The sequence below is a fragment of the Natrix helvetica genome (genome assembly GCF_964273705.1).
Source record: "Natrix helvetica genome assembly, chromosome: 1".
NCBI lineage: Eukaryota > Metazoa > Chordata > Lepidosauria > Squamata > Natricidae > Natrix > Natrix helvetica.
The window spans coordinates 162,824,198-162,847,002 of record NC_138548.1 but is presented as its reverse complement, the minus strand read 5'-3'; the positions used below and the strand labels follow the sequence as shown (position 1 = coordinate 162,847,002).

The window sequence follows — 22,805 nt, the reverse complement described above, 5'->3', positions numbered from 1 at the left end:
GCCCCTTTACGGGCTCCATGTGACACAGCACTACATTCTCACAGTCCCAACTATGGTGGATCTCTTTCTCTCCTGTGGAGAATCTCATGAATACAGACAGTTCTAAGAGTTTAAAAGGAAGAAAATGTTGCCCTTATTCCTCCTTTTTCCTATTCGGAGAGAAATACTCTCAAATAAAACACGGGAACGAATCCCGTTGCCTCCTGCAATCTGCAAGCGATAGAGCCCGAAACAAAACATGTTTAGCCTTCTATCTATTATCTTATACATGCTGGACCAAATAAATAAAAGTAACAATTAAAATTAACAATGTCGAGATTCTACCGCCTCCCCCGGCTCTCCGTATTAGCGCAGCTCGATCACCCAGCGAGCCTGAAAATCAGGTGTCATTTGTGAACCCCAGGATCCCACGTCCGCCAGCCCCCTAAGTTTCTTTTGAAGGCAAAGTCCCAGCCCCCCCCCAACCCGTTCCGCGAGACTTTTCAGCCAAACCCGGTGGACGGCGCCCCTCACCGTCGCTACCACGACGGTATCCCACACGTGGACCTTATACACGACTGTATGGTGGTCAACGATCGATGCCCACCGCGAGAGCCGCCGTCGACCGCCCTATGGGGCAATCCTCTCAAACCGCTTCCCTCTCCGCGATAGCCCCAAGAGCCACGGCCACCGACGCACGTGGAAACTCCGCAGCCTCGAAAAGAGAAAGGGGAGGGGGAGTATCGCGAAAACGAAGCCGGAGGAAAGCCTAACGGGGGGGAAACGGTGAAAGTACTGCAACCAAAGCGACCTGGAAGAAGGAGCAACTGCTTCCTCCGCCCGAGCGGCAGGCCTCGGCAGCAGTTAAGGCTCCTACCTTTAAACGCGGCTCTTTCCTCGCCGGCCAGCCCAGAAGCCAGTGCGGCAGTAACCACACCTCCTTCCCGTCTGGACCCACGCGGGTGGAGTTTCATCTCCGCCTTGACTCCTTTCTAGAGGACGCGGCAGCCTGGTTGGGGGTGGGACGGGGAGGAGGAGAACGTGCGAGCGAAGGCAGATTCGAATCTTCCGCTCCCCGGATTCGCTGCTCGAAGATTTTTCTGCCGGGATTCTTTTTTGAAAAGGCCGGCATTTCTTGGGGAAGGAATGGAGAGAGGGAAACTTCGCGTATCTTAATGTCTGCGGAGATTCTCAGCCATCCAAGGGTCGCGGTTGTCCCAAAGGTGTTTTTTTTCAAGGGGCATTTCAAGAGGACTAGATGACCTTCAAGGTCCCTTCCAACTCTGTTAATCTGCTACTGGAAGCTTCATCGGTTCAGTTCTTCAATTCAGGACTGAAGAAGCTTCTTGGAAAGAGAGTCAAAACTTCTTCAAGGAAAAAAACAAAGAAAGTCCAGTTGCCTCTTGAAAAGGCACCTTTGGGATTCACAAGTCTTAGTTTTGCTTTTTCTTCTAGCGGACCATTTGTCAATTCCGTCATTGCGCTAAGAGTAAAGAGGCTGCAGAATAAGACACTGTACACCAGTATGCAATTTAGTTAGGTTTGGATTCCCTTCCTGTGCTGAGTGAATTCTTCATTGTGGAGTACAAACAACAGTGTAAGTACTCAGGTATTTGTGGACCTTATTTGTGGAACTGAAGAAGCTTCTTGAATGAAAAGTGAAAAGTTTCCAAGGGGGGAAAAAACAAAACGAAGTCCAGTTGCCTTTGGGGAAAACACCTTTGGGACAACCATGACCTGGATGATTGAGAATCTCCAATAATCCACATTCAGATACATGTCATTTATTAAGTACTGTATCTCATAGTCAAGTAAATCGTGATTTAGCATGAGCTTAGCTACTGAAACTTTTAAATAGCTGCTTCATGCACTTAAGTAACAAAGCACGTTTTTACTTATTTCAGGTATCTGGGTTCACTTTAGGCACTGCCCTAGAAACAACTGAGCTAGAAGCTAAACAGATCTGTTCACCCAATACACTGCTGTAAAATAGAAGCTAGTTTGTGAGATTATGTGCCCTGTAATGTGCAACGCAATATGGCTTAACCTTTTCATTAGAAGGGTAGAAGGGAAAAACTGCACTTTGCCTTCAATAAGCAGTTTCTATTTCTCTTGAAGTCTTGGCATAAGACTGCACAACTGGCTTCAGCATCTTGAATTAATTTTGACTACTTCCATTATCATAAACTAGGATTAAACATTTTTCAGATTGATAGAAAAGATAGACCACCACCCCTTTAGTGGTCTGACACTTTACCTGGTAGGTCCTATTGGCTTTTAGAAATAATGTGTGGTTCTTTCTGAGGTTCTGATACATGGTGCAAATTGGACCTTTGTTGCTGTTTGGAATGAGCAGAGAGTAGCTGCTTTAGACAGGATCATGGTGCAGACATTCCCTTGTGAATTCTGGAGAATTCCCTAATTTCCAGAGGAGATCCAGAAAATGAAGTGGTTCAAAAGTGCTGTTGAGTGCTGCTGAAGAATGAAGAGTGAATACAATGGTACATGATAAAATCTTATTAAAGTTTGCCATCACTTTACAAACTGCACTGGCTGCACTTCACGGTCCAGGTTATCATATGCAAGTAGTCCTCGCCTTAAGACCACAATTGATTTCTAAATTTCTGTTGCTAAGTAAGGCAGTTACATGATTTTGTCCCATTTTATGATTTTTTTTGCCACCTTTTGTTAAACAAATCACTGCATTTATTAAGTGAATCATTTTACAAACCCATTAGATAGCACTTTAAAATGAAAATATGATCTTCAGAAATAATTATAATGGAAAATATTTTTTGTCAAAAATTTTATCTGAAACTGATATCCTCCTTCAGTTTGGATGATCCCATGAAAAATAAAGGTTGTCCTCAACTTACAACAGTTCGTTCAGTGACCGTTTGAAGTTACAAAATCACTGGGAAAAGTAACTTATGTTTTTCACACATACAACCTTTGCAAGCAAGATCATGTGAACAAAATTTGGAAGCTTGGCAAACTGGTTCATATTTATGACCATTGCAGTGTCCCGGAGTCATGTGATCTCATTTTGCAACCTTCTGACAAACTCACTCAATTAGGAAGCCAGATTCACTTAACAACTGTGTTACTAACTTAATAACAAGTGATTCACTTAACAAATGTAGGAAGAAAGGTAAAATGAGACAAAAATTACTTAACAAATATCTCACTTATCAACATAAATTTTGGGTTCAATTATGATCATAAATCAAGGACTACCTGTATTAGAAAAGAATTCTTTTCCAGGCAGAACTGAAAATGTGACATAATTCTAAAACTAAAGTACTTTGATATACTGTCCATATTCAGATTTTATTATATGATTAATAGCAACACATACATCAAAGTTAGTTTTGGTTTATTACAATCAAAGATCAATACAAATTGTACTGTACAAAATACAAATTAAAACAAACATTCTTAATACAAATTAAACCCCTAACATTTTGTGTAGAAAGTAAGGCAGCAAAAGTTTGCAACTGTATAAAATTTCATCTTTCATATCAGCCAGTAGCAAAGGAGGCAGATAATATACAAGAATCAACATAACACATGTTATATGTGCCTACCTGTATTAAAGGTAGAATATTAAGACACGGTTAACTGATCCCATCTCTTCTGACCTCATGGAGAAAGACATTCTGAAAAATGTCTGTCTTGTGCATTGGTCCTGTAAACTGCTGAGGGCATCACATCAAAACACACTAGTGTACATGCCCTCCTCTGTTAGGCATGAGCAACTCAATATAGACAGTTTGCCAAATCATCAGCTCCTCTAAATTGCCAATGATTAATGACCTTTTTATAAGTCTATCAGTCTGGGCAGCAATGTCCCATAGCTCCTGTTGAACAGTTTTCTTTACTTCCAAAAGTCTGACAATAGTAAAAGTTGATAAGTGTAGGCCTGCCCTATTTAACCATCTTCTGCCCTGCGTCATATAAAACTTGGAGAATCAGAGGGATAAGGCCAGATAGTTGATATTTCAATCTGAGGTAGTACTGTATGTAATTTTCACTAACTAAGTCTCCATTGTTAGCCATCCCAATCCTGATCATATAGCAACACTACAGGTACCCCTATGCATCCCTAAACAGCATGCAACAACTGAGTTTGAATTAATTCCAAAGGGTAATAATCTTTGCGGTTGTAGAGTTGTGCCCCGTATAATAGCTGGGGAATTACTTTTCCATTAAATATTGGAATTAGAGGTAGTCCTCAATTTACAACAGTTCATTTAGTGGTATCAAAGTTACAACAGCCCTAACAAAAATGACTTAAGACCATTTTTCACAATTACGACCTTTGATGCATCCCCATGCTCATGTGATCAAAATTCACATGCTTGGCAATTGGTTCATACTTATGACCATTGCTGTGTGACCCAAGATCATGTGATCGCCTTTTGCAACCTTTTGACAAGCAAAATCAATGGGGAAACCAGATTAACAACTGGGTTACTAATTGATCAACTACAGTGATTCATTTAACAACTGTGGCAAGAAGGTCATAAAATGGGGCAAAATTGACTTAACAAATGTCTTACTTAACAATAGAAATTTTGGGCTCAATTGTGATCGTAAGGTGAGGACTCCCTGTTATGTCAATAATTTAGGAGCACAAACTTCGCAGTGCCTCAGGTTTAAAGAGCTCGTAAATAGTCAATTAAGTTGAAGTACCCCGCTAGTTTTCTGTGGCACACATTCAATTTTCCTACCATTCTGTAATTATACACTATGGCATACCTCCAGGTACCCTACTTTTAGAACTAAAACAATAGAGAAATTATCCTTATCCATCCTAAAGCATAACTCAAACTCTACAACGCAATGGCCAAATTTATTAAATATTAATATATAGTTTAAGTTATGGGGACCGTACCTTGTCAAGTGCAAGCAACCAAAATCATTTGTGAGAAGGCCAAGGTATATACAATACAATACAATAGCAGAGTTGGAAGGGACCTTGGAGGTCTTCTAGTCCAACCCCCTGCCTAGGCAGGAAACCCTATACCGTTTCAGAGAAATGGCTATCCAACATCTTCTTAAAGACTTCCAGTGTTGGGGCATTCACAACTTCTGGAGGCAAGCTGTTCCACTGATTAATTGTTCCAACTGTCAACTAATTTATTGTGGACCACCTATATTACAAGAATCACACCAGACTGTCTAACTTCCCTTGTGGAAAAAGTGATATAGATTAAGGGTTTGATCTCAGATATTTCCTCTCTGAACTACCCCTAGTGTGTGTGTGTGGGGGGGGGTTTTCCTCCCTTTCAAACCAAAGTTCCACCACATCTTGGAACAATATGCTGTTCTCCTAGATCCGTGACGGCAAACCTATGGCACACATGCCAGAGGTGGCACGCAAAGTCCTCTCTGTGGGCACGTGTGCCATCACCACCTGCTCTTCTAGTTTCCAGCATGCACATACATGCCAACCAGCTGGTCTTTGTGGGCACCAGGGCGGCGGAAAATGGCCTGAAAATGCCCCCAAAATGGTCTGAAAAACAGCCTGAAAACAGCCCAAAAATGGCCCAAAACGGGCATGTGCACGCTGGCCAGCTCGTCTTCGGGTTTCCGGTGCTCTGGTACATGCATGCGCGTGCATGAATGCACATACATGCACATTCCAGTTTGGGCACTTGGTGCTGAAAAGGTTCGCCATCACTGTCCTAGATGGTCACTTCATATAGAACCACTTAGGATGCCAATATCTAAGTTACAGAACATCATTCCCCCTCAAGGTATGGTTGCTTCTCCCCCCCCCCCCCGAAAACATGGTTGTGTCAGTGCCCTGGGGACCACCAATGGAGATGGAATAGATCAAGTGCTTGATTTGATTGTGTTGTTGTAAGCTTCCCAGAGTCACCTATGTGTGAGTTGGGCAGTTACATAAATTTGCTTAATAAATAAATAAATAATAAATAAATAAATAACTTGCCATTTGGACAAATAATAGGCCTTTCCAACTGAATTTGGTACCCTTAAAAACATATCGGGGGGGGGGAATCCTACATCCTCAGGAGGGGCAAAGTTGGCATAAAAGAGGGTAGAATAATTTGGCACCATCCCACTAGTGAAGTCTCATCCTAAATAACACAAGCATATGAAAACTTCAGTAAAATAACCATCTACAATGTAACATCTACATTGGCTGGGATTTAGCTTGATAACTAATTGGCTGTATTGGGGGGTCAAGTAGATATTTACTACTTATCTCCCTTAAGTTTAAGAGGCAAGATAAGGCAAAATGTTCACAAGGAACTGTGCATATTGTATATCTTCACATCTACTGTATATTTAAAGCAACAAAAGAAGCGAGTTCCCCCATCCCACACACAGGACTTTCCCCTCTTCCTGTTATTCTTTAGTGCTCCTTTAGCATTGGGATACCATCACAGGTCATAAATCAATTCATAGCTCCATCACATAGCTTGTAATATTGGAACTTCAAAGGATTTAATGTAACTCAAGAATGGGGCAATCACATATGTGTTTCTTGGAGAAAACATTATTTAAAATCTTATTGTTCCGAGTTGAAATTGAGCAGGGTTGAAGAGTTAAGTAGGGTAGACTAGCCATTCCTAAGTAAAGGTGTGATGTACTTTAAGAACCCACAGCCAGAGTAGAGATTATAAATGTTGAGGTCCATCACCCCCAGAAAGAACCAGGCTAAGAAAGGCTGTGTTTCTACAAAAAGGTACTGAGCTGCGGGGGGGCGGGGGGCAACAATAGCAGCTTTTTCTCGGAAACTATAATCCCTGGAACATCATGCCCCTCCAGGAGAGTTTCGCACCCACCGTTTTGGCCTTCCAAAAGAACCTGAAGACATGGCTCTGCCAACTGGCTTGAGGCCCCAATGGGGACATGTCAATCCAGAGTTGGTTAGTATGCATCTTGCTCTGCCACTTTGTCAGTTTTAAATCAAATTTAATGTTGCTATTTATTGTTTTAATATTTTATATTGGTGTTTGATTGATTTTAAGCCACCTAGAGTCACCTTTGATGACGTGGGCAGCAATAAACGTTTAGCAGTTTTTCAATCTGATTCATAATAATTGTAATATATGGATCACTTGTAAAGCAGAGCGAATTAGTAATATTAACCAAATTGAACTGTGATATTAGTTATCTTCTAACCTGCAACTGCTGAGCTACTGAAAGACATTTTTGTTTCCTGAAGGCAAATTCTTGTGGTGCGTGGTGGTTCATGTTGTAGCTCCAGTCACAGAAGTGACATTTGCTTCATCATACAGGGTGTATAGGCATACACAACCATGGGAACGCATAGCACTAGGAAGATTCCCCACAATTTCCCATTTATTACTTTCAGGATCATATTTCTCAATGTTCTGCAGGTAAGAACCTCTGGAAGAGGAATAGCCTCCTGTCACATAGATACATCCATTCATGACGACTGCGCTGCCTTCCATCCTTCTTTCTATCATATCAGCCTTTTGAGTCCACACATTTTGCTCAGGATCGTAACAATCTGTGATTGTCGTCTGACCGCCCACAAGATACAATTTGTTTTCCAATGCAATGGAACATAATCCATACTCTACAGCAAAACAGATGAATTATTAACATTGTCCATTATATTTTGAAGAATTAAAAGAACGAAAGGAGGCCTACGAATTGACAGTAGAATCTTCATCTAAACGTTCTAATATAGTTCTCTATTAATTTCAAGAATATTGGATTTAGATCATGATTTGTAGCCACATTTTACTTAATCGAGATAAGGAAGCGCATCTATTTACTTATAAAGATACATTCTTCAGAAAAAGGTTTCCTCAGCATTGTACAGGAAAGTCACGAATAACTGATGTTATTGCAAAGAAGTTCTGAGAAATTCTAACAATTTAAATATGTGTATTTATTTATTGTTTCTATCCTGCCACACTCTAAGGACATGTAGTGATTTACAACATCCTTACACAGTCAAACAAAAGGAAAAAAAATCATAGGTTATCAACATTATTAAAATATTAAAACAATCATCTCCAAAATCACAGAAAAGTTATGCGGCATCCTAGATGACCTAAACCTTAAATTAAAAATTCTTCTAAACAGGTCTTCTGAATACCTCTTGGTGCTACAGTTAGAAGCACTGATTTCTAGCAACTCCTGAATATGTGGGGGAAGAATTCTCAGTCCTATACAGAACTCATGAATTGAAAAAGTAAATTTCAGAGGGAGTGGAAGTTCTGTAGGTTGCCAGGTCAAAGCCATATAAAGCTTTATTGGTCAAAACTAACAGTTTGAACTGTACTCAGAAGCCTTTCAGCATTACTGCATGGTTTGAAAAGTAGATTAACAGAGTTGGAAGGGACCTTGCAGGTCATCTAGTCCAACCCCCTGCCCAAGCAGGAGACCCTACATCTGCCTCTACCTAGGACTGAATTCACAACCTCCTGATTGTGAGGCAAGAGCTTCGCCTCTAGACTGCATTCTGTATCTGTAGAAAGTTTTAGGTAATCCTCAGAACAGTCTCATGGAGAACACATTGCAGAAATTTAGACAAGAGATGATGACAGCAGTATCTGTATCTTTTTCTCCAAGATTTGCAATTAGTTATATCTGGGCAGATTCCCCTTGAAAAATACCAGAAGGGTGTCCCTTTCAGAATCATTTGCCTGTTAGCAAGGAGGAAGATTTCAGAAGTCAACCTCCACAGTAACTGTAGACTTTCTTAATGGTCAGGAGATGTTAATTATTGAGGCTTGAGTCGCCATGGGCTTTTAAAAGAGAACAAGGTATGAGAGTAAAAGCTAATAACGACCATGTCCCTAGAACTGTATGCTAGGGTTTTTGTGTGTGTGTAAGCCACCAGAGACATCCTGGAGTCAGGTGACTTTTAAAGCTAATAATTAGTGAGTAAGTAATAAATAAATTGATTGACTAGAATGGGAAGCATTTTTCATTAGAATTTGAGGGGGGGTGGTTGGCCATTTTTCTACATGGATATTAAACAGCCATCTGTTCTGAATGTTTAATTGACTAGAAATTGCCCTTTTCCACTCTATGACTCATATGTAAATAATTTTAATAGGAGAACTGGTCTACAGTATTTATTTAAGTTCTTTTGCAGAAGTAAAACTTACCTGGGTAAGAACTTGTGGTGATTATACTCCATTCATTAATATCTGAATTATATGTTTGAATTTTATCATAAGTGCAGCTTCCCCGATAACCATAATGGCCTCCGGTGACATAGATGACTTCATTCAGGACGCAGGCAGTGGCATTCCCAACACCTATTTAGTAATATTAAATTTGTAAAAGGCTTCTAAAAAGAGATGAATAATATTCAGCACAATATCCATCAACAGGCCATTAACGTGATACATGCACACAGCTAATAAGACATGAAAAGGACAAAGAACTAACTCTAGCTTACATGGACACAACTCCCCACATTTTTCTCTGCTTGCCAACCAGCCTTATGTCCACTACATCGAAGCATACATCTGTACATTTTCATTCATTCTTCTATACAGTTATTTTTACTTTACTCTTTGCAACCAAACACTACACATTGCCCATCTTCCAGCATTTGTGCAGCTTAAAATATCTTATTTTTAGTAAATATTCTATCATGGTATACTAATTCTATTTGCTCAAGCTCTCTCTCGCTCTCTCTCGCTCTCCCCCAAATAGATAGATAGATAGATAGATAGATAGATAGATAGATAGATAGATAGATAGATAAATAGATAGATGATAGATAGATAGAGATAGAGATACATTTTAGTATCAAAGACACATTACTCATTTTTGACACATTATTTTTCAGATCCATACTCCTTGTCACGTTGCATAATCTACTTAATTGCTGCAAATAATGTAAGATCTCAATCCACAACACAAGCTTGGTCTGCACACAAAGTACATAAACATTCATATCTCTAACAAATACATCTGCATTCCTTATACCTTTAGCCAAATATTAAATACATTAATACACTAAACAGCAAAGGAGACATTATATATTTTTGTCTTACTTGCTGATTAATGATTAACTATTCCCTAAGCATTTTATTTATTCCCACACATTCTTTATAGCTCCGGTAGTCCTCACTTAATTATCCTAACTGGGACCAGCAACTCCATCACTAAGTGAAGCGATTCAAGTAGAATAGGTGGCTCAATCATTTGAGATCAGTGATCACACTTGGCATTTTGAAAATGATGTGAAAAACCTCAGAAAATGGATGTCACATCAAGTATGATAAGACAGACAGTATCCTTTCTAATTTCCTAGCATTTTTACAGTAGATAATTCTCAAGGGACAAGAATATTTCTAGTAGGGAGAGTAAGAAGCTTTGTCTTTCTATATTTTGTCTGCCTGCCTGCCTGTCTACTATCCATCTATCTCATGATTCTTGGAAATATGTAGTTGTTAGAGAAAAACCTATTTGTATGAACTTTTTAACTGACAAGTTTTCTCTCCCTTCTCAAGGTAAAGTTTGTTTTATCTACCAGAGAAGGATTTTGAAGGGTACTTTAGTCTCCAAAAACTTTATGATGGATTTATAAAGCCAGCTTAAGTACACTTGGATACGTTCAGTAACATCCAGTAGTGAGACCCTGATACAAAGACAATAAATTTATAATGAAGCAATACAGGCATGTTAAACATATGATTGATTACAAAGAAAAGACAAAGATAAGTGATCAGACTTCTATGCAACAGCAAAACTTCTTACTACTTCTGAAAACTTACCTTCTGACTATGCTCAGGAACTCCATTCCAAAATATTAATGTTTAAATTGCTTAAATTTGCTTGCACCCAGACTCCTTCTGACAAACAAAGTCAATAGGGAGTCAGTGGGAGGTTGCATGCCATGGTCACAAGATGTCTCACTTAATGATTGCAGGTGATTCTCCATTGCAAGGAGGGGGGGGGCGTTTCACATGATATTCTAACCAGACCTTAATGTTCTATTAGCACCTATCCAAAGCAGCCCAAAATAGAAGTGGGCAACAATGCAGTTTCATTTAAAAAAATACATGCAGGACTCAGTTAACAAGTTATGTAGCAAGTCGATTACCTTTAATCATGTTTGCAATTGGGAACCATTTCTTTCTTAAAGGATCATAGAATTCCGCTTCTTCAGCCGGAGCCCCTTTTTGATAACCTCCCAGAGTATAGATACAGCCACTTAAGGTTACTGCACAGTGGTAGTATTTTGCATTAAGCATGGGATGGCCTTCAATCCATTCATCGGTTTCAAAATTGTATATCCACATTAAATCAAGGGCTTCTATATTGTCTGTTCTGTAACCTCCAGTCACATAAATATTGGGTCCCAGGCTTGTGACTGCATAACTTTCTCGTGTGTGATCTGGCATATCTTTCCCCTGGATCCAAACGTTGTTTACTGAATCCCATATGTGGACTTCAGACAAAGGGTGCCAGTAATAACCCCCAATCACATACATAATAGTGGTAGATCTTTTTGTAACTGCTCTTGGCTTGGGGCTCAATACACTACGTATTAGAGATCTGATTTTATTTTCCTTTAACTGGCATGTCTTGTATAAGCTGAGGGCTGACTTCAAGTACATTTCATCTAAATCAATTTCAAGGCACCTCAACAGATCATAAATATGTTCGATCCTGCTGTCCACCTCATAGGCAATCCACTTGGCAATGGGCTCTATCATTGCTTCTTCTTTCCATATATCAAGATTCTTTCTGGAGAGGATGAACTGGAGTTTCTTGTTGCTAATCTCTAGAAATTCTTCCCGTCTCCACACTTCTTCAAATCTGGACAAAATTATCCTTTTGGATTCCTTCTCCAGCTCGGAACAGACATGGAATTCTGCAAAGGCATGCATCCCTAAACAGTTGTCAAGGTCTAAGTGTCTGATGAGAAACTGCTCACAGGCTTTTTTGACGGAAGTAAACTGAAGATGATCAGCAGCTTGAAGGAGGCTTTGAACATTTTGTTTTGTTATCTGGATCTCTGATGTGTACGTGTACATCACCAGGGATTCCAGTATTGTAGGACTGAACAAAGAAAGATGAATCTGATCCTTTGACTTTTCTTTCATGTCAGAGGTAAACATGGCTTTGAAATAGTTGCTACAAGCAGCTAGTACAGCTTTATGGCAATGGAACAGCACGCCCGGTGTACACTGAAGGGTAATATCAGTGAATAAACCTTCAAGATAGAATGTCCTGAACGCATCCAAAAACTCTATAGGATGAGAGAGGTCTTTGTATCTATAGGTATATTCCCCCTGCTCATTCAGTGCCATCACTGGAATAAAACATCAGAAACAACACAGCAGTGAGGTCACTCCTACCAGTGTCCATTCAGATATAAGGCTTTCGGATTTCAAGGGTAGAATCTTTTTGCAAATAATTTACCTTTAATGCTCACATAAAGATAACAATTTGAAAAACCCAGCATATCAGATCAAGAATCACATCAGGTAAAAAAAGAAAAAGCAAAGCTACCAATAGAAATATACTCGCTTACAAAAAAAGCCATCCAGAAAGAATCAGTTTTAAGTCATTAAACTTCACTGGACTCGGCTCTTCAAAGGTCTCCACTGCCTCAAATGACTCGAACCTTCTTTCTTGCTCTCCCAAGCAGTGCCTCATCTGCTCCAGCATTTGATGCCAGCATCAAATTATCTTCCAATTGGTCTCACATTTTCAATCACTGGTCTCCATAATTTACTTAAATGAAGCCTGCAGTACTGGAGAAAAGAACAGTCCTCTTATTGGTTAATAGTAAGAATTCTACACAGATCACATATGTGCATACTGTATTTTACACATACATGACCTGTCCAGATTTCTCATTGTAAACAATACACATATACGTGAGCAAGAATCTTTCAAACATTACAAATGTACAAATACATTCGATTTAAATTTTGCAAACCAAGGTACGGTGATCCTATTTAAATCTCTCTGAGCAGAACAATAAGCAGATATAAATCCCATTTAGTTGGACTTAATGTATTAGTAAAAATTGTTCATAATTTTGTTAAAATACACTATCATCAGATCTAGGCATGCTAAGAATGTAAAATCACTCTAATTTTGAGTTCCAGAAAAAAAGTGTATTTTCCATTTTTATCATTGTCAACCTATTTTCATTTGCTCATTTTAATCATTCAGTTATTCTTCCACAAACCTCGAAGTAATATATAGCAATATAAGAGGTGCTAATTTAAAATACACGATAAAAGGGGTTGTAAAATCAACAATCAGGCAGAACTGTGAAAAGAACAAATTAACCCTTCCATCCTATATATATTTAACTATGGAATTTACCTAGGCGTAGACACCATGTAAGTCCAGTCCAGTTTACTTTTTAGGTAAACAGGCGCGTAACTCTGTTGTTTCTTATGGGTAACAATACATTCTCATCCATCTCAAAACTAATTTTTCAGGAAAGGGGGTCGAAAAGCCAGATCATGCGGCACATCGCTAATCTCACGGAGGATTTCTCGCAACACAAACACAATGCAACCTCTTTGTAGGTAATTAAGAGATTTTGGAGAGCAGAAAAGCAACATTTGGAACTTTTTAACTCTCCCCAAAGCGGCAGGGACAATAAACCGGCAGCCTTTTAAGAATAAAACGCCATCCACCGAGTTGTCTGTCATTTCGCGGGATCGGTGTTGCCTTGGGAAAAAGAAAGCCGACGTAGTTAATCCGAAATGATTTTTTAAAAACCCTCTTTTTTTAAAAAAAAACCCGCCTATACAGCTATGTGGTCGGCCGGCATAGCGCCCCACCAAGTCGCCAGCCAGTTCTATGGCTCGCCTCGAGAGCCATCCCAGAGACTGGAGTTCACCCCGGCAAATGCTGCAAACCCCATTCGAAAAAAACAGTCCAGTCAGCCGCAGGTCCTCGTTTCTTCGGCGGCTGTCATTGAGGTCGGACCCATGCTCGTTAGGTTTTCTCCAAAGCGTGGTGATTTGGTCACCCCGCATTTGGTAAAAGCTCACCCACCTGCTCTGCAAACGAGGGTGACAGGCAGAGGCAGAGCTGGGCTCGAACAAGGAAAGGAGCAGCTTTCCCAAATCTGAGCTACAAGGGGAGGGGAGAGGAGAGGAGAGGAGGAGGAGGACCTTGGCACTCAAAGGCAAATTGCCCGAAGCCAACCCCCCCCGGGGGGGCTAGGGTCGGTCGTGGGAGCGCCTTCCTAGCCGCTTGTCAATTCCCCCCTCCCCAGCGCGTGGAAATAAAAAGGGGGGGGGAGCCTATTAAACGGGGCACCAAAGGAGGCCTGGAAGCGCAAAGCAGTTTATTTTGCTTTCCCCACTTCTCTCCCCCCCCCCCATTCCCTCCCAACCCGGTCCGCCAAATCGTGGCGCGCTTTGGAACAAAAGGGAGGGGAAATTATCCGAGCGGGGCTTTGGAGCAGGTTGCAAACTTTGAGGGAAGCGGCTTGGCGCGCGAGCCTGCAAGGCTGGCGCTTTTATATTCCTATTCAGAATAGTGAGGTGTGTGTGTGTGTGGAAAGAGGCGCAGGATGAAGCCGCTAGGAAGCCCCTCCGCGAGTCTTGACTATCTTTAGAAGAAATTCAGCTTCCCTTCGCTGCTGTAGGCTATAGAAGGAACAGATGGAGAGCCCAGTTCCTATTTTGGTGCCTCAGCTGGCTCGCCTCCTCCTCCTCCGGCCAGGCCCCGTCTGCTCCTAACAAGGCCATCCTCAGCTTTCAGCTCCCCTCCCTCTTGTCCCCAGAGAAAGCTTTGCCTGCTGCTTCTGGGCCTCAGGGGTGGGGGGAAAGGCAAGGGTTGCAGTAAAAGCGTCTGTTGGGCTGCGAATGGTGGCCGTTTTGCTGGCAGGGTCTAAAGTGGAAACAATAGCTTTGCTTATCCAGAGCTCAGCAGGGTGTCTGTGCGGGGGGGGGGGGGGAGGGGGGGCGGGGGCACAGTTATGGGATATCTCCATGAGAGAATCTGCATGGACAACTCATGGGGTGTAAAATTGCTCCATCTCCATCTCCTCTTGACTGGTTATAATAAAGCCTTTCTCAATAGTTCTTTTATCAGTTTGGGTAGGCAGTGGTTAAGTAAGGCATCAGGCTAGAAACTGGGAGAGTGCGAGGTCTAGTCTTGCCTTCAGCACAAAACCGGCTGCATGACCTGGGATCTCAGCTTTAGAGAGGAGGTAATGGGGAACCACTTCTGAAAAATATTGCCAGGAAAACTGCAGGGAATAGTTAGCCCTCGACTTACAACAGTTCGTTTAGTGGTCATTTGAAGTTACGGCACTGAAAAAAGATACCTATGACCATTTTTCACACCTATGACTGTTGTAGCCTGCCTCCCCATGGTCACATCATTTATATTCAGATGCTTGACAACTGACATTTATCCCCAGTGTCCCGGAGTCATGGGATCCCCTTCTGCAACCTTCTGACAAGCAATAGGGAAACCGAATTCACTTAACAACTGTGTTGCTAATTTAACAACTGCAGTGATTCCCTTATTGTGCTAGAAATTCAAAAAGTCTTAATAATCACAGAGAGAATTGAAAAGAGACTTGAAATTATAGATCAAAATACAGAAAGTACAGAGGAAAGAGTTGAGAATACTTATAAAACAACAATGAAATTTGAGGACAGACTTCAAAAAAACCACAGAGACATATGAAAGTGATAAAATTGTTGACACTGACAGCAAATCGAGAGTGGAGGGAAATGATAAGTGAGAAATATGGAAATGAGAGATCAATGAACTGGAACTCTATCTCAGATGTCAAAACATAGATGAAGAAAGGAGAGAAAATTTGGCAGAAACAGAGTAATTTCAGCAGAAGCACCAGCGATAACAAAAGTCAAGCTGATGAAAGGAACAGATAGAGGGTTTCGAATCCTTGTAAGATATGCAATGAACAACAGGTTGTCAAGAGAAGTCCACATAAGACTTATCAAGAAAACACTTAGAATACAGATTCTACAAATGGCAAGAGATATTGGACTGCACTATTTCTGGAAGATACAGGATGATGAAATGAAATGTCACAATAAAATTTAGTTAAATATAGTTAAACTTTGAGTACTATGTATAAGACAAAGTAATAATAGCTAGTCAAATAAATGATAAATAATGATAAGGCATTTATATATACTAGATTACTAATATGAAATTTTATACAAACTGTAAGTGAGGATGAGATGATGTTGAAAAGCCTTTTTATAAAAGATAAATAATTTTATATAGAATAGAATATAAAGATGTAATATCATTGGATGATTTCAGGATGATGTAATAAAATGCCATAATATAAATTTACTTCAAATTTAATGTTTCATATAAAAAGGATGTAATAATAGCTATGCTTAATGGATGTTTAACAATTATAACAATTTGTATACATGTATGTTAGATTGATGATACTAATAATGGAAAAAACATGGAATTGAAAATTATTAGAGAATGTTATCAATGCTAAAATAATAGAATGACTTAGAATAGGATATAAAAAATTCTTTGTTAGTGGATGTATTGAAGATGGTATAATGAATCATTATAAATGGATACATATTTAGAATACCTTGTTTAAAATGCAGAAACAATAGTGATAATCAAACAAATGGATTATAATAATAATGTATATAAAGATATTTGATTGAAAATATGCAATTTTTTGATAAAGCTCAAGTGATGACTATGGAAAGGATGCAGAAAGACCTTGTAACCAATCGACACACTGTATGCAGTTGAAGAGGTTTTTATATTATATGTTTTGTGTGTTTGTGTTTGTTTGAAAATAAAAATTTTATTTAAAAAAAAAGTTAAATTTGGGACAAACCTATGGCAACTGTCTAAGGAGATTCTCAGTCATCTGGGTCATGATTGTTCCAAAAGTGCTTTTTCAAAAAGCAACTGGACTTTGTTTTCCCTAAGAAAAACAAAATCCAGTTGCCTTTTGAAAAAGCACTTTTGGGTTGAGGCTTCTTTCGGGAATCTCCAAGATATCATATAAAGCATCCAGAGAAATAATGACTGTTGTATTTTGTTCTGAATAATATTATTATATATACATTTCTTCCATTTTTTTTCCTGCTGATCCTACTAGATCTAGCAAAAGGGCATATTTCAGATCCTTTCTATTAAATGATATCATCTTGTGGAAACATAATGCCTGTTCTCTGACAGTGCCCATCTTGTGGAACACCATACTCATAGAAATCTGGTTGGTCCCAACCCTGTTAGCCCTTCATAAGGTTCTCAAAACCTGGCTGTTTCCTCAGACGTTTGGATCAGAAGGTTAGGAAAACACTGTTGTTGATAATGAGTTTAAGATCAGAATGTATTATTTCCTTCAAGAGTTATGAGTTATTGTTTATAACTGTTGGTTTTTAACCTTTTACATCATCCAGTCAGTGCTCTGAGATGGGGCAGCCATTTGAATTACCATATTTCAATAATAAATAGCAGAACTCTGATAGTCTAATTATAAATCAGCCCAAGATGGATGCACAATGGTTGAAAGAACAAGCTATAATCCATGAGCCAAGGTAATTGTTAAAATCAGCATTCGCATTTATCAAATAAGCAGATCTCTGGCCCATGTAATAGGGTCCATATCTATATTGGAAGGAATGCAATATAAGCTTCATTAAAACTAGGGGAGAAGAATTACGTAGTTAGAAAAAGCTTTAATATATAGTATATCCCCAACAGAGGAAGAAATAGAAATCCAATGTTCTTTTTATACTAATCAGCTAAACATCTGTTAGGTCCAATACAGCATGTTGTTTCTGTTGATTTATATAATCACTATATTCTACAGTTAAGGCAAAATATTTAACAGGTAGTTTCAGTAATAAAATATTTAATTGTTATCTTTATAAGCATACATCTTAAATAAAAACTACAAATGGGATAAATTAATAATTGTTATTTTAAATAGTATACATATTCCAAAAGTTTTAGTAGGCACATAGTATTTCAAAGAATAACAAGTGAAATATGGATTTCTAAGCAAATTCATTGTTCACTATATCAAATGTACTCAGTATCTGAATTTTAGCATAATTAAATAACCTACTCATTAAGACCAACATAAATTAATATCTGAGCCAGCTAATATTGAGCTAATTTTTTTATCTTCTCCTTTCATTAATTTTAAACTAAAAAAATACATTATCCATATATACAATTCCACATATGAAACCAATTTTCACACATTCACTTTTCGCAAAGGCTAAAAAGACCAACACAAAACTGCTTATCAATTTATGCCCTTTTTCAAAACTTTCAGATATATCTTTCACATTAAGAGGAGTTTGGCAGCACATTTTCTAACTAACCAATTTTATTAAAAGGCATAGATTGTCATGAACTGAATTTCAGCTTATGAAGGCTTATGCCTCTTAATAATGTTTACTAGTTGAAAAAGACAATGTCATATTTTTGCACATAGCCTAATACAGTCCTCCTGTTCCAAAATCTTCATATTTGTAACAAAATTACCTAAAAGATTATACCTCACAGGTATTAGCAAAGATAAATGTGGTGCCTTAGTAATAGATTGAAGCAGTGATTTTATCTTTGTGGCACTGACATATTATACTTTTCATTTTATATAATTATTTTTTGTAAGGCTTCAGTTCTACGTAGTTTATTTAGGAATAAATCCCACTGGCCTAGATTAGGGATTACTTCTTAATAAACATGAATAGAATTGAACTGGATTCATATAAATTATTTTGCTTATTAAAGGAAATCTCTCTCTCTCTCTGCATCATCTCATTTTCATTCTTATGGTTTATTTGCAGATAAAACCAACACTTCTATGGACAGTTAAATCAGATAGTATTAAACAATATTCAGTATTGCTTACATTTATTTGTATTGGTGCATTACCTTTAACCAGATTGATTGATGTAGAATATATCTATTAAATAGGAGAAAATGGGTATTATTTTTATTTATGCATTCTTTCAGTTTGTATCACTAAACTGCAATCAACTGTTGTATTGTAATTGGTTACAAAAAATAATCTGAATTTCTATAGTTTTACAGGACTATGAGAGTGTTTTTCAATTCTAAGAAATAATATTCTGCTATTTTTCTGAAAAGCAGCAAACGACGGTAATTATTTGAGTGGGATGTCCACTCACACAATGGGATTTGCTTCTTTTTCCTCTTTATTGGTAAGAGCAAATTTGAATGTATACTATCATGCCACAGGCAAAGTGGATGCCCAATATACAATTAAACAGAACTTACCATCATATATTGTAGAACAGACCTTAATCGTTCATCTGAAATGACACAGATGACTATTACATTTAATAATAATTTTGGCATCTGCTTCATTAAATTATTCTTCCGACTAACTATATATTGATTTTGTACAAGGAAAGGGAAGACAAAATGATGTAAACATGTGATTTTTCTAATATCCATAAAGAAAGGGTCCTACTATGATAAAGTCAAGACAGTAGCACCAATTTCCTATTGTTAGGCTAGGGAACTATTCTTTTATAAGCAATTCTAAGTAGGCAAGAATCTCAACACCGGAAGACCAAACAAGAATTGATGCTTCCAGTGGAGCAAGATCCTGAGCTAATTGAGAAATCATTTTCTCCAAAATATACCCATGGCGTGGCATAACAATGTCATTCTTTTTTAAACACATTACAGGACACAGATCATTCCCACCGTCACCTATATATACAATTTGTGAGTATTTAACTCTTGATGTTAAATTGCTTTTTAAAAATTCTTCTAAAACTTTCCTCTTACACAAATTTATGGGGCACTTTGTACAATCATGGATATGACAATTCTGTACAGAAAGATAGCCAAAGCTATCAAAACTTGCAGGGTTTGTAAACACTTCATCAAATAGTTGAAAAACATTTGCTGCTTTTAAAATCCAGTCAATAAAGACAGTATTGGAATCGGATATAATTATGCAATCAAAAAAGCCTTTGTGTTTGCCAATAAAATCCAAAAGATCTATCATTCCTGAAGTAAATGGGATTGTTGTCATACTCCTTTTCATATCTTCTTCTCTTACTCCCTTATCTCCCAGATATCTAAAAACTCTGTCCATGTATTCTGTCCAGTGTCCCTTTTGATAGGAGTTTTTTATTTCATCAGGAAGTTTTGAACCCGGTGCACTTTTAACAATCCAGGTATCACTGTTCTCATCTACAATTGTATGATCAAAATCAAAAACCAGTAGAAATCTCATTGTTGTTGGATATAAGTATAACCTGTAAATGAGAAAAATAGTTTACTTATGAATGAAATAAATCATTTATATAATCATATTTTTATTTGATAGCCTTAAAAAGAAAATTTTCAGCAAGAAAAATAATACTAAGACATATATAAATAATTCATAACATTTCTAAAATGCATCTAAATACTTCTCAAAATATGTTATCTTTCAAAGAGGAGAGAGCCTATATACTATTATACCAAATCAGAGTTTGTTGTGGCATCTAAACTGGGCAGCAATTACATGCAGCAAATCCTGGCATATGTTTCAGACACAATGTCCACATTATGTTTTTATATAATGTGTAAGCTATAAACAATGCAGGAAGTTAGGGCTGCTCAAAGCATTTCAGTTTTCATTTTAGTCCTCTGTGTGCTATATTTATATTGATTTGCCTTAACTAACAAAGAATAAACTGAAGTACTGGTAGTCTCACATAATGACGAGTAGTTTAACAACAATTTGAAGTTATCATGACCCCCCAAAAAGTTACTTACGACCCATCCTTGAGGTTAGGATTATCACTCACCCACACCCACACATCCACACCACGGTCACGTGATTGCATTTTGGGCACTTGACAACTGGCTGTTTATGACAAGTTGCAGTTTCCAGCAAAAAATGCCCATTTAGGAAAATGGATTCACTTAATGACCTGATTCATTTAACAACTATGGTAACTCACTTTACGACCATTGTAAAAAAGTTGTAAAATCAAGTCACATGATTTGCTTAACCATCACAGTAACTTATGGTCAAAATTCTGACTGAGTTATCATTAAGTGAGAACTCTCTACATAGGGTAGCATATAAAGTAATCATTAGTCAAAATAAAAATTCAAAGACAAGATATTTGATTACATTATTAAAAAGTATAGAACTGACACAGATAAAGATAAGAGAGATTTATATAGATGCACAATTTTTTAAAAAAATCAACCACAATCCATCAATGATACTCACTGGATGATGTTTGAAACTTGACTTCATTGGAGTGAATCAAATAGAGTGAATTTAACTTAATTCTGCCAGAAAATAACTGCAAGTATAGAGATAGAGAGAAGAAAATGTATGTTCTTATTCTGATCTGGCTTGAATGAACCCAGAAAGACACAGAGGTTTTCCCTGTGCATTTTACCAATAATCTTGGTAAAGAGACAAGATTCAGCTTAAAGGTAAATTAGGCTACTATTAACTTATGAAGTTTGTGGATAAACAAAGTACAAAGCTCACATTATTTCACAATTTAGAATACCACAATGTAATGAGATAACTATATGTAATAAAGGGGACTCTATTATCAAAAAAGGCTGATTCTACACATCATACGAATATAGTACATAGATTTTAGATATTTCAGAAACATCAACTCCTTGAATTCATTTGTAGCATGGGATTTTAAATGAAAGAGCATAATAACTTTCCCCCAACCAAGTTTCATCCAAATATGTTGGAATAACAATGGGTGTCAACTATCAGATCTAGAAGACATTCATCATCACATTAACATGTAGCTGACTTGTTCACCGTCTAGTTGTACGGATTTTACCTTTTCAAAAACCTTGGCTAAAAGATAAGACTTGACTGAAAAGCTTCAATTGTCTTTGAAATTCACCAAACATACCTGGACTCAATGACTCCCATATTCTGTTATGTAAATCATTTGAAAATGCTGTAGCACACAAGATCAAATGGCAAGCCCGAAAAGAAATGTATGGGCAATTAATGTAGCCCTGAATCTGACTTGCTTTCGTCTCTCTTTGGAAATAGGCAAAGGACAGAATGAACACCTGTCCTCTCCTGAGTAATTTCCAGTCATTGGAGTAAATACATTTACATTTTAAAATATAAACGTTTAGTTATAAGATTAAGGCACTGTCCTCTCCTGAGCACTCGTTCTATTTGCAAGCCAAATGTGAACTATCAGAGAAGCAATTCATCTTGTTCTGTAGGGACAAGAATGGCATGTAAGACAGAAATAGCTCAAAGCTTTGCCGAGCATTAGCAGACGGAAGATCAGCCAGGTGCGGATCTCTATACAAGCAAAGGCCCCATTTGCAATCGTTCATTAAGAAACCCGTATTTTGCTAAGCTTTTTCCACTGCCCGCAGCAGTCTATAGGCACGTTAAAGGTTCTTTTTCGTACGGTCGTTGTCTTTACAAAAAGCCACCTACCACTATAAAGGCGAACCGTCAGCCTGTCAGATGGCTCTTCCGCGGGGAGTCTTAGGGAAGTAAAGCTGCCAGGGACGCCGTGGGAAAAAGAGCCGCGGACGACGCGCCCAGGCTCCTGGCGCGCACAGCAGTCACTCATTGCGAGGCAATTGAACGGCTCCGACGAGGAGGCCAAAGCCGGCCCGAGGACTTGCCTGGGCTACCGGCCTCGGGGCCGCCCGCAGCAGGCAGCCCGATCCCTTGGAGGCAGCCCGTCTTCCGAGTGCACCCTCACGGCTTCGGGCCAAGCCCGGGGACGGGGGTGAGGGCAGAAGCTGTCAGCCCGCACAAATGGCAGGAAGAGAGAAAGATTCCAGCCGTAGCGCGGAAAGAGAGAGAAAAAGAGAGAGAGAACGGAAAAGGCGGC

General features: G+C 38.6%; 3 protein-coding genes across 8 annotated transcripts in view; all 3 read right to left on the bottom strand.

Moving 5' to 3' along the window:
• SSB (small RNA binding exonuclease protection factor La) overlaps positions 1-971 on the bottom strand; it is a 31,310-nt gene extending 30,339 nt beyond the window's left edge. The window contains exon 1 of one of the 3 annotated variants that reach the window (XM_081935230.1): positions 857-971. The gene's annotated coding sequence lies outside the window, so the exon portion shown is untranslated. Of the gene's footprint in view, positions 1-513; positions 682-790 lie in introns of those variants that run through there. The other 2 variants (XM_081935231.1, XM_081935232.1) reach the window with 2 other exon arrangements.
• Positions 972-3,332: 2,361 nt separating this feature from the next.
• On the bottom strand, positions 3,333-14,397 carry KLHL23 (kelch like family member 23). 3 transcript variants are annotated; one of them, XM_081946029.1, is made up of 6 exons: positions 13,984-14,397; positions 13,300-13,653; positions 12,494-12,716; positions 11,057-12,271; positions 9,105-9,257; positions 3,333-7,558 (listed from the first exon to the last, which is right to left on the bottom strand). In XM_081946029.1, exons 4-6 carry the CDS (start codon positions 12,267-12,269, stop codon positions 7,206-7,208), a joined length of 1,719 nt encoding a protein of 572 aa, XP_081802155.1. In that variant the 5' UTR covers positions 12,270-12,271; positions 12,494-12,716; positions 13,300-13,653; positions 13,984-14,397; the 3' UTR covers positions 3,333-7,205. The 3 variants fall into 3 exon arrangements, with proteins under 3 accessions (XP_081802155.1, XP_081802154.1, XP_081802156.1); XM_081946028.1 differs by having other exon boundaries at positions 11,057-12,716; XM_081946030.1 differs by lacking the exon at positions 13,300-13,653 and having other exon boundaries at positions 11,057-12,716; positions 13,826-14,397.
• A 3,233-nt stretch (positions 14,398-17,630) lies between these two features.
• On the bottom strand, positions 17,631-22,751 carry PHOSPHO2 (phosphatase, orphan 2). 2 transcript variants are annotated; one of them, XM_081968052.1, is made up of 3 exons: positions 22,400-22,747; positions 21,188-21,263; positions 17,631-20,216 (listed from the first exon to the last, which is right to left on the bottom strand). In XM_081968052.1, exon 3 carries the CDS (start codon positions 20,192-20,194, stop codon positions 19,469-19,471), a length of 726 nt encoding a protein of 241 aa, XP_081824178.1. In that variant the 5' UTR covers positions 20,195-20,216; positions 21,188-21,263; positions 22,400-22,747; the 3' UTR covers positions 17,631-19,468. The 2 variants fall into 2 exon arrangements, with proteins under 2 accessions (XP_081824178.1, XP_081824179.1); XM_081968053.1 differs by lacking the exon at positions 21,188-21,263 and having other exon boundaries at positions 22,400-22,751.
• Positions 22,752-22,805: the final 54 nt, after the last annotated feature.

Coding starts and splice junctions, on each gene's coding strand:
- KLHL23 (XM_081946030.1), bottom strand. CDS start 12,269: ATGGCACTGAATGAGCAGGGGGAATATACCTATAGATACAAAGACCTC. Junction 9,258..11,056: donor AATTGCAAACATGATTAAAG/GTAATCGACTTG, acceptor ATTACTAAATAG/GTGTTGGGAATGCCACTGCC. Junction 7,559..9,104: donor CACCACAAGTTCTTACCCAG/GTAAGTTTTACT, acceptor GTTTTGCTGTAG/AGTATGGATTATGTTCCATT.
- PHOSPHO2 (XM_081968053.1), bottom strand. CDS start 20,194: ATGAGATTTCTACTGGTTTTTGATTTTGATCATACAATTGTAGATGAG.